This window comes from Gekko japonicus, unplaced genomic scaffold (assembly GCF_001447785.1).
Source record: "Gekko japonicus isolate JY-2015 unplaced genomic scaffold, Gekko_japonicus_V1.1 scaffold571, whole genome shotgun sequence".
NCBI classification, from domain to species: Eukaryota; Metazoa; Chordata; class Lepidosauria; order Squamata; family Gekkonidae; genus Gekko; species Gekko japonicus.
This window is the reverse complement of record NW_015175373.1, coordinates 258,444-269,480: the sequence shown is the minus strand read 5'-3', so window position 1 is coordinate 269,480 and position 11,037 is coordinate 258,444. Positions and strand designations below refer to the sequence as shown.

At 41.7% G+C, this 11,037-nt stretch overlaps 1 protein-coding gene across 1 annotated transcript in view; it reads left to right on the top strand.

The window, feature by feature from the left end:
- NUDCD2 (NudC domain containing 2) overlaps positions 1 to 9,720 on the top strand; it is a 12,140-nt gene extending 2,420 nt beyond the window's left edge. Inside the window, exons 2-4 of the mRNA XM_015425513.1 lie at positions 1,181 to 1,229; positions 3,649 to 3,800; positions 9,268 to 9,720. Of these exons, the coding sequence (XP_015280999.1) occupies positions 1,181 to 1,229; positions 3,649 to 3,800; positions 9,268 to 9,351 (285 nt within the window). The 3' untranslated portion in view covers positions 9,352 to 9,720. The remainder of the gene's footprint in view (positions 1 to 1,180; positions 1,230 to 3,648; positions 3,801 to 9,267) is intronic.
- The last annotated feature ends 1,317 nt before the right edge of the window (positions 9,721 to 11,037 follow it).

Genomic DNA, 11,037 nt, shown 5'->3' with positions numbered 1-11,037 from the left:
TGGTCCCTTCTAGAGAGACCCATTAACAGCCTGGCCGCAGCATTCTGCACCAGTTGCAGCCTCCGGATTTGCGACAAAGGCAGCCCCATGTAGAGAGCGTTGCAGTGGTCTAATCTCGAGGTGACCGTCGCATGGATCACTGTGGAGTGAAAGACATGAAAAGTAAATTCATAAAAATAAGCTAAGGCATAGGCTTATTAGATGCATGGCGTCCCCCTCCTGACCTCCTCCTGATATGTAATTTTTAGTCTTCCTGTATCCTGTTAGTTGTGAATTTTTTAGCTTCAACTGTTTTAATCTGTTTTATCTTTATTGCACTTTGTGCCTTGTAAGCCGCCCTGAGCCTGCATGCGGGGAGGGCGGGGTATAAATGAAATGAAATAAATAAAATTAAAATAAATCATTATTATTAAATCTTGGGATGTAGAATTAGAATTGTAGCCTCCAATAGTCCTCTTCCAGTGATGAGTGTTATGAATCAGTTGAGAATTTGAAAACAAAAACTATGGCCCCGTTCACACGGAGCAGAAGCCACGCTAAATAGACGGAAGAGAGGCGGAGTTACCTGGCACGATCACACGGCAACATCTGGGGAGCGTAGAGCTCCCGTGGTTGAACTGTGGCGATCCGCCGATAAAACGGAGCAAAAAACTAGTACCTCGGAGGTACTAGTTTCCGGAAACTGCGGGGCAAGGGCGGGCGTCTGATCGCGTTTCCGGTGGCATCCGGCGCCCGTCCATGTCCCCTTGCGAAGAAGATTTTTTTTTTCCCCAAGTCTCCGTGGTTGCGCATAAGCACTCAACGGAGCATGCGCATTCGTAGTGTACACAAAAAAAGAAACCCAGTTCGCCGCGCCGCGCGCTTCTTCGTTGCGCGCAGGCATGTGTTGTGATCGACGCCTCTCCGTAACCATGGAAGCTCCACGGTACCTCCACAGAACCTCCACAGGAGGTATGATCACTTTACTGCGTGTTAGTTTGCCCCGGGGCAAACAGCCACACTTCTCCCCCGCAGTTTCCTGCACGTGTGACCGGGGCCTTTGTTAGTTTCTAAAAATTGTAATTTACAGCCAGCATTTATTTGGAAAGTATAAACAGTACTCAATAAATAAAATTTGCTTTGAAGTACAGAATATGCATCCATGTATGTATTTTGAACATAGTAAAATACTTCCTTTCAGGGTAAACTGTATGATTCTACAATAGCTGATGAAGCAACATGGACACTAGGTAAGCAGCCTACTGTTATTCTTATATTCATTTTCCAGAGGCCATTTAGTTTTGTTGCTGATTTGTCTTCCACCAGCAACCTGTTTGCTTTATTAATTAAACCTACATGGGTTTTTAATCTTGTCTGTGAACACATTCTCAGTACCCATGCATGGATTAATCCCTACGGCTAAACAGAGCTGTGTTTCTTCCTCTTGCCCTCCTCTCCAGTGCAGACCAGGGGAATGGGAAACCAGTGTACTTGTATACCCATACGTCTACTGTCCTGTCAAATGACATGAACTCCTGATCTTGTCTTACTAGACTGAACATAAGGGGGAGGGTGGATGGGTAGAAAAGTGTTTTCCATATTTTGTAAAGGCTGTTGTGCTTTGTGTGTGCAGGGGAGGTGGAGGTAGAAAGAGAAAAGGGGCTGTGTTGCATCTGTGCAGGGAAAGATTGCACCCATGATGCATTACTTTGTATGCAGCCAGCTATCACATTGTGAGTGACTACTATCATTTAACTGCATTCTCCAGGTAAATTTTAAAAAGACTATTTTAAAAAGACTATGTTCTATTACTGATGCTCAACACTAGTTAAATCTGATGTGACAGTTCCTAAGACTAGTCTGATTTCTACACTGTCCTACTGATTATGACCTACAGCCAATTAAGAAATTCCACTTCACAAATTCACTCATGATTACAACCATGAGTGAATTTGTGAAGTGGAATTTCTTAATTGGCTGTAGGTCATAATCAGTAGGACAGTGTAGAAATCAGACTAGTCTTAGGAACTGTCACATCAGATTTAACTAGTGTTGAGCATCAGTAATAGAACATAAAAAGGTAAAGGTAAAGGTTCCCTTGCTCGAAAGCCAGTCGAGTCCGACTCTAGGCTCATCTCCATTTCAAAGACGAAGAGCCAGCGCTGTCCGAAGACGTTTCCGTGGCCATGTGGCCGGCATGACTAAACACGAAGGCGCACGGAACGCTGTTACCTTCCCGAAGTGGTACCTATTTATCTACTTGCAATTTCTTGCTTTCGAACCGCTAGGTTGGCAGGAGCTGGAACTAGAGACGGGAGCTCACTCCGTCATGCGGCATTGTCTTTTTTTAAAAATTACCTGGAGAATGCAGTTAAATGACAGTAGTCACTCACAATGTGATAGCTGGTTGCATACAAAGAGTAATGTAATGGCTAGCTGTTGGACTTGGGCCAGAGAGATCTACATTCAAGTCAGCACTTAGCCATGAAATTCGCTGGATGATTTGGGGCAGCAAATCACTGTCTTCTGTCCTCGTCCCACATTCCCTGGAGAAGACAAATTTGCAATTACCTGTAGAAAAGAATAAGAGTCCAGTAGCACCTTAAAGACTAACAGGAATTGTGATAGGGTATGAGCTTTCGTGAGTCACTGCTCACTTCACTTCTTTTCTACTGCCACAGACAGACGAACACAGCTACCGATATTGATCTAGCTTGCAGATACCTGAAATGTGGTGATAATGCTAAAGAACAGAAAGAGGTATCTGATCACACACACCCCTTCTAAATCAACAGCTCTTCAAAAACCTTGTGATTATGATTTATCAAACATGTAAAACCCATTACTTTATATGCTATTGCTAGAAATTGTGACTAAGTACATAACAGCTGTTTTATACAACTATATTATTTTAAATTATTTATTTATTTATTAGATTTTTACTTCCCTTCCAGCAGAGCCGGCTCAGGGCGGCTTACACAACCAGTATAAAACACTACAATGTGACAATAAAATCTACACTACAAAAACCATCAATACACAATGAGGAATTTCAGACAGACGATATAATCTGGAAGAGGAACGGTTCCCAAACAGTTCCTGGTTGCAACGCCCAGTCTAGATCTTCCGGTTTAGAGTCGAACTGACCACCCAACAACAGATAGAGCTGGGTGTCATCTGCATACTGGTGACAACCCAGCCCATGCCTCTGGTCAATCTGGGCAAGAGGGCGCATATAGAAGTTAAAGAGCATCGGGGACAGCACTGCCCCTTCGGGCACACCACATTCTGGTGGGTGCCTTCGGGACTGCTGATCCCCTAGCGCCACTCTTTGTCCCCGACCCTGGAAAAAGGAAACAAGCCACTGCAAGGCCAGTCCCTGGACTCCAATGTTGGCGAGGCAGTGGGCCAGTAGCTGATGGTTGACCATGTCAAACGCACCGACAGGTCTAACAGCAGCACTGCTGTTCCGCCTCAATTCAAGTGCCTTCAGAGGTCTGTGCTGAGTACATAAATACTGCTGGTAGTACTGATTATAAAGGGGGGGGGGAATGTTCCGGCTTGCTAATCAATAATAAGCATCTCTAAATTTGAAAGAAAAACTCCCAAAAAACAACCTTTTCTGTTTTCTTCTCTCCTTGTTACCCCCCTCTTCCTCTTTTCATAAAGAGGATCAGAAGTTAATACGAATTGTCCTAACCAAAACCAGTCGTGATGCTGGAAACTGTTGGAGTTCTCTCTTAGAGAATGAGTATGCTGCTGATCCTTGGGTCCAGGACCAGATGCAGAGGAAGCTCACACTGGAAAGGTTCCAGAGAGAGGTAAATCCACAGTTACTAGTTTATGTTAACTTTGTGTATAAACTAAGAGTTCCTGTGTTAAGAAAGCAGAGCACTGATGTTCGTTCAGATTTTATTCACAGCTAATTGAACTCTTTTTCTTGCTTTGTGAAAGTATAAAGCATATAGTTTGTTTTTGTCTTGTTTTTGGCCCCCCAAAAGGGATTTTTTATTGCATTTTCTAAAAACTACAAAGAAACATGGTGGGGAATTACTACAACCTACAGGATAAAGAAACAGAACCACTAAAAACCCAAGAGATGGAGGTCATATATAGCTTAACATCAAAATAATAGCTTTTTAACAATTACTTTTGGACAGTTAGAGTGATCATTCATCATCACTTATATTGACAAAACCACCAAACCTGATTAAATGAAGATTATTCCAGAGAAATAATTAATTCAGTTAAAAGAAAACTTCAGAAAACAATGGCATCTCAATTTACAATTTCAGCTCCCCAATTAGTAATATTTTTCAAAAGGTATAATACAGTCTCATTGTTCTCTTCCATCGTTGTTTCTTCTTTCTTCTTATCTTCTTTCCCTGTAGCTCCATATTGCTGTAACAAGAACTGACCCTCCTAAAACAGTTTCCTTTTTCCAGGACTTCTAAATGCTTAAACTCGCCTTCAATCATAGGGGACACTTCAATATTGCTTATCCTGATAGCTTCTGGAGACTCTAACCTCCTTCTTGCCAGGCAGATTTTATATTGTGGGTATATCCATGAATTATACCCTTCGCTTTATGCATCGCTTTTAAATCTGCATTCCAGCCCATCCACTTAGAAACATTTCTAGAGTCTCCTCTTAAATTCTGGAAGCCCCTATGACCAGCGGTTAGCTTATTCTCTAATGTTAACACAGTCCTTTTAAAAGTTAAAGCTGAAATGGAGCACAGTTCCAGTCAAGTACCTCCTTTATACCAGCAGGGGGCGAAGAGCTTCAACACAGAGATAGGAAGAGTCTATGGTTATCAGGTCACATGGCCTGGCCAGCTGATCTCTCTCTTCCTGAAGAAGGCTTGTATCTCACTTGTTTCTCCTTCTGCGCTTTCTGACACCATTTTTGGGATATTTACTTTTAAGAAAAGTTGCCAAAGTCCCAAATTTCTGCTAAAACACCTAATTGTCTTTTGGAATCTCTCCATTATAGTCCATTGCCACTTATAGTTCCATCCACCAGCCAAAAAATGCTTTTCAACTCGCTTATTTTGTTTAGGGGGAGAGTCCCCCTCCTCCCCGCTTATAATCGGGGGACTTCAAGCCAGAGCTCTGGTGTCTTCGCTTCAACTTTAACTCACTCATCAACGTCCAACTTCGATCCAAGGATCTTGCCAAGTCCAGGTAACTTGCCCAACCTCCAAACGCTTGTCCCGGTCAGCAACTCTAGTTCCTTTGTGAGCGCACAGCGGCAGGACCATCGGGGCAGAAGGGAGCCTCAATCCACCGGCAGCAAGCCAGGAGAGAGGCAACCCCTGAGTGCCCCATGGCTGGGAGCCCCTCACAAGGGCTCTGGGGGGGATGCAGACGATCGCACCCCCTTCCAACTGCTGGCTTACGGCTCTCGTCCCTGGGAGCTCCCAGGAGACGTGGCCGCCATTGAGAAGCCAAAAACCGGAAGTCTATAAAGCATATAGTTTGTGCCACTTACAATTTTAATATATTCGTAGGTTATCATCCTGTTGAGTGACTGAGGTCACATGACTAAATGAGTCTTATGGCATTTTAGATTAAAATACTTTTATTGTAGCATAAGCTTTCATGGAGTAGAGCCACTTCCATTATAGTCCATTGCCACTTATAGTTCCATCCACCAGCCAAAAAATGCTTTTCAACTCGCTTATTTTGTTTAGGGGGAGAGTCCCCCTCCTCCCCGCTTATAATCGGGGGACTTCAAGCCAGAGCTCTGGTGTCTTCACTTCAACTTTAACTCACTCATCAACGTCCAACTTCGATCCAAGGATCTTGCCAAGTCCAGGTAACTTGCTCGACCTCCAAACGCTTGTCCCAGTCAGCAACTCTAGTTCCTTTGTGGGCGCACAGCGGCAGGACCATCGGGGCAGAAGGGAGCCTCAATCCACCGGCAGCAAGCCGGGAGAAAGGCAACCCCTGAGTGCCCCATGGCTGGGAGCCCATCACAAGGGCTCTGGGGGGGATGCGGACGATCGCGCTCCCTTCCAACTGCTGGCTTACGGCTCTCATCCCTGGGAGCTCCCAGGAGACGTGGCCGCCATTGAGAAGCCAAAAACCGGAAGTCTATAAAGCATATAGTTTGTGCCACTGAGGTCACATGACTAAATGAGTCATGGCATTTTAGATTAAAATACTTTTATTCTAGCATAAGCTTTCATGGAGTAGAGCCACTTCAGTTGCTATTCGTAGATCCTTCTTATGTATATATTATTTATTTACTTACATTAATATCCCACTGGTCCTCCAAATCAGGACCACCAAGGCAGCTAACAATTAAAGCAGCCTAATATAAATACATCATAAAGCCAAAGCTCTAAATTTGTTCTACTGCTTCAGATCAACATGGCTGACCACCTGGAACTATGTAAAACTGAATCATTCAAGAGAACTTTTCTACACAGGCAATAGGGTTGTACTGTACAAAATGATTCACAACGTTAGGTGACAAACTGTGGTGTCCCATTGTATCTGTTTCTTTACTTTCTTGGGTGTAATCTTAAGAATGCCTTTTGTGAGTCCATGTTTAAGGAATTGTAAAGTGATGTATGTGTGGACATATGCTTACATTCACTAGGAATGGATTTGTCTTCTGTCTCAGAAGAGGACAGCTATTTGTTTATGTACATAACTTTTATAAAGGACAAAAATGTGCAAAATTTTAACCCTACTCTTTTTTATTGTAATCCCCAAAATAAATGTATATATCACTGTTAAAGCTCATTCTTTTGAATTTAGGATAAGATCATGAGGCCATTTTAAGAGAGCTAGAGAGCTAGAATTGAAAACTTCTGCCAAGAATACAAAGAAGTTTTACACTTAGCTGCTCTAAGTAATATAGATCAGAATGGTGTGTCATCTTTGTTGTTTACATCTTTTGTGTCCTCCATTTTATCCTCTCAACAGCCCTTTGAGATAGGTTAGGCAGGAGACTGGCTGCCGGCGCAGTGAGAACGGTCAACACCGGGAAGCTCTCCCATGTGCCAGCCAGATCGACTTTTTTTTTTAGAGGAGTTCGGGGGCTCCCAAACTCCACTGAACTCCCTGAAGAGGAGCACAGTGCAAGGGGCTCGATCGGGACTTCAAGCAGCTGAGAAAAGATCTGAAAGCGTCCTTTAAAATGGCTTGGGCAAAAGAAGACAAAGTTGTGATCTGAGAACAAAACTGTCAAATAAAAATATCAATCTTTCAATATTGTGTAGTGGATTAGAAAATGTTGGAAATATTCCTCTTATCTAGCTTTGACTTTCAGGGAAATAAGATATCCTCTTTTTAGAAATTACAAATAAATTTTCTGGAACTATATGAATCATAGGAAGACCCTTTAAAGGATTACAAATAACTATATTTTAATAAGTATCATAACTACAAAGAAGAAGAATCAATAAGAACTATTAGGAACTTAATTTGAATTTTATATATGTTATACTCTCATAACATACTTTGTCTTGGTTTGTTGATATTATCAAGTACACTCTGTTTTCTCTGTACTGTTAACAATTTATAAGAACATTGGCCTTGGTTGAAATTGTCTCAGTCTTTAATATGACTATAATGGTTATTGTTTTGCAAATATAGAAGTGGTGTGAACGTAAGGTTTTTTTATTGAAAGACAATCTGAAAGACTCTCTGTATTTTAACTTGGAAATGCACTTGCTTTTCTTTAATGTAACCAAAACAAAACTGTGTGACGGTTAGAGGATGTACTGACAAAGAGTTGAAGAGATTCTCTGTTTTTAACACGATATTTTGGAAATGACTGGTGTAGACAAAGATACATTGTTGACTACAGACTTTAAACAATACAGGAAACAATTATAACAGCAGTAAGAACAGCTGTGGAAAAAGCTATGAAGGATGTGCAACCTAAGTTTGATCTACTCTTACAGCAGAGCAAACTGACATAGTTACTATTGTGGAACATATTGATGCAGAAGATACAGATGAATTGATATGACTTACAAAACATATTCAGAAAGAGACAAAGTGACCGAAGAACTGAACATGACACCCCATGAAAGAATGACAAGAGATGGCATTATGGATCCAACAAATCCAACAAATGAAATATCCAAAGAGAGAAAAAGAAGAATATATGGAACCTCAAACTACTTTAAAAATTGATTACAGATGGCAACCACCAGAAGATACCTGTTACATCTATAAGGGGAAAAGGCACAAAATCAAGACTTTGAGGCTCAAGAGGAGAAATAAGGGTTTGTTATATAAGGGATTGTTGAACTTTAACAAAGATTTAGAACTGTTTTAATTGTTTGCACCAAATAATCTTTCTGCTTTTGTTCGTAATTCATTCACGGAGTGTCTTTATATTGATACAATCTCCAGGTGGGGGCTGGAGATCACTCAGACTTACAACTGCTCTCTAGGAGGGAGGGGGAGGAGATGGAAAGCTGAAGCCAGGGGGCAGATAACAGTAGGCTGACAGTTGGCTGGGAGGGAGATAGGGTTGCCAATTCCAGGTTCTGAAATTCCTGGAGATTTGAGGGGTGGAGCCTGGAGAGGGTGAGGTTTGAGGAGGGGTGGGACCTCAGACAGGTACAATGCCATAGACTCCACTCTCCAAACCAACCATTCCCTCATGGGGAACCATTGTTGCCAGTCTCCAGGGGAGGGATGGAGATCACGCAGAATTACAACTGCTCTTCAGATTTCAGAGATCAGTTTCCCTGGAGAAAATGGTGGACTCTGTGTCATTATACCCTGCTGAGGTCGCCACAGCAAATTGATGCTGAGTGCCCAAGGCCGGGACACTCTCCTAGAGCCTCTTTCTAGAGCTCATTGTATTTATTTCCACAATGGGCCTTATTCCTAGTATAGACATATAACCTTTCATAGAATACAAGAACTTATATTTAAAAATATGCAAAAGAATTTTTGTAAGAATATAAGGTGGATCATGGAAAACAAATATGGTATGAAGTATTCAAGCATGTAAATTGATGATGAAACTGAACCCCCCACAGTTGTGTGTTTTGTCTGTGTGGGGTTTGTCTTTATAAAAAATAAACTCTTTTTTAAGTGATAGGTTAGGCTGTATGTGTTGTGACTGGCCCAAGGTCACCCAGCAAGCTTCTGTGGCAGAGTACAGATTTGAACGTGGATCTCCCAAATTTTAGTCTGTAACACACTGGCAGTCTAATTTGAAAAACTGATAAACAACACTGAAAAGTAACTTGATTAATATGCATACATTGACTAATATGTGTAAGTGACATTTTCTGCACTTTCTTTGCAGAACCCTGGATTTGACTTCAGTGGAGCAGAAATCTCTGGAAACTACAGCAAAGGAGGGCCAGACTTTTCTAATCTTGAAAGATAGCCAAATGCCTTTAGCTGTGTTTCTTGATATAGGAAATAGAGTTATGAAGGACTCAAATGCAGCCAAACAATTCATCTGCGAGACTAGGCTGCACAATGGTTTACTCCTTTTCTGAACTGCTGCCTTTGATAATGGCTTTTATTTAAACTGTACTAATATAGCCATGGAAAATAAACACTTATGCATGAAAGGTGGTATTTGCAAATGATTCTGTTTACCATGGTTAAGAACACATTTGTGATAGTAAAGCACTAGTGTATTTGATATATTAGCAGTATTGAAGACCACAAACTGCATAATTCTTTGAGCTGAAGGAATAATCTCTCTATATAATCTGTGTTGGTCATGGGCCGAATTCAGACTGGCAGTTCGCCCCAATATAGGCACGAGCCAGAAACGTTTCACAAACGGATTAAAGGGGCCGTTCACAGAGACACAACTGTCAGGCGTTCCCCAGCTGTACTCAACCCGTCTTGTAACGCTTCCCTCCCGAGTTTAAAAGATACCAGGTGAAAGTAGTATCAAACCCTAGAAAGCATGATTATCCCACATCCATCCCGATTCCCGGAAGTGTGAATGTGAAAAGCCGCGATCCAGTAGGGATGTGCTTAAGCGCATAACCAGAGTACCAGAAAAAGCTGCTTACAGCCACACCTACGGGCCAACAATGTGAACGCTCCCTTGCGCCTCCTCCCCGGTATGCTCCCGCATCAGTCAGTGCAGTGTGACCAGGAAAACCCAGAACAGTTTGTTCCGGGTCTTTTTTGCCACAACTCCCTCCCGCTTCAAACTTCCAGTCTAAACTGAGCCATGGACTCTCCTGAACATTCCACATGCTCCCAAATCAGTTCGCTCCCTGATCTGTCACTCAGAAGCTGTCCCTATTCACTAGCTGTGTTGCCTGAGTCTCGCCTCCAATATTCTAAACAGTTTGCTGTTCCTCAACACCCAGTAGCCAGTCGGAACACAGTCATTTGCATATGCGGCCTGATTCGCCTTTGCCTCTAAAATTCTAAACAGCTTGTTGTTGCAAGTCATTGAATGTGTCCTGAGGTAACATACATATCCCAATCTTCCCTTAAACAGTGACTGGAGTTGCCAATCTCCCTGGGGGTACATCAACAAAAAGAAACACTGTGATGAAATTGACAATAACATTTAATTCTTATGAACATCAATAAAAACTTTTGCAATATAGCTCAGGAAATGCTAACATATTCAAGAAAAAGTCCACCATCCTCTATTAGCACCCGGTTTTATACTCATTTCAACAATCTTCCTCAGGAGTAGTCCTGTTATGTTAGAAGGTGTCAGCGTCTTGATACAGTTTAACTACTTCGTTTGCTTCCTTCAAATAGTAGCAGCATTAACTTCTTTTTTACTTTCTTCAAATTATTGCATCTTAACTTCTTTTTCAAATTATCCTAAAACAAACATGATTATTTATAATAGAAAGAAACATGAAGCTGAATGGAAAGTAGTTTTGTTCTAATTTATACATTTTTGAAAATTATTACTTTTTAACTTCAACAATTTTAAACTTACTTCCAGTTCCATTTCAAGTATTTGTACTAGGAGCAATCCAGTTAATTATTTTCTTAATAGTAGCAACCAGTCCTCTTTTTTTATCTGGCTAGAAGCCTTCTTATTTCAAATTGGCTGGCAAATGCTCCCTATCTCACGTTG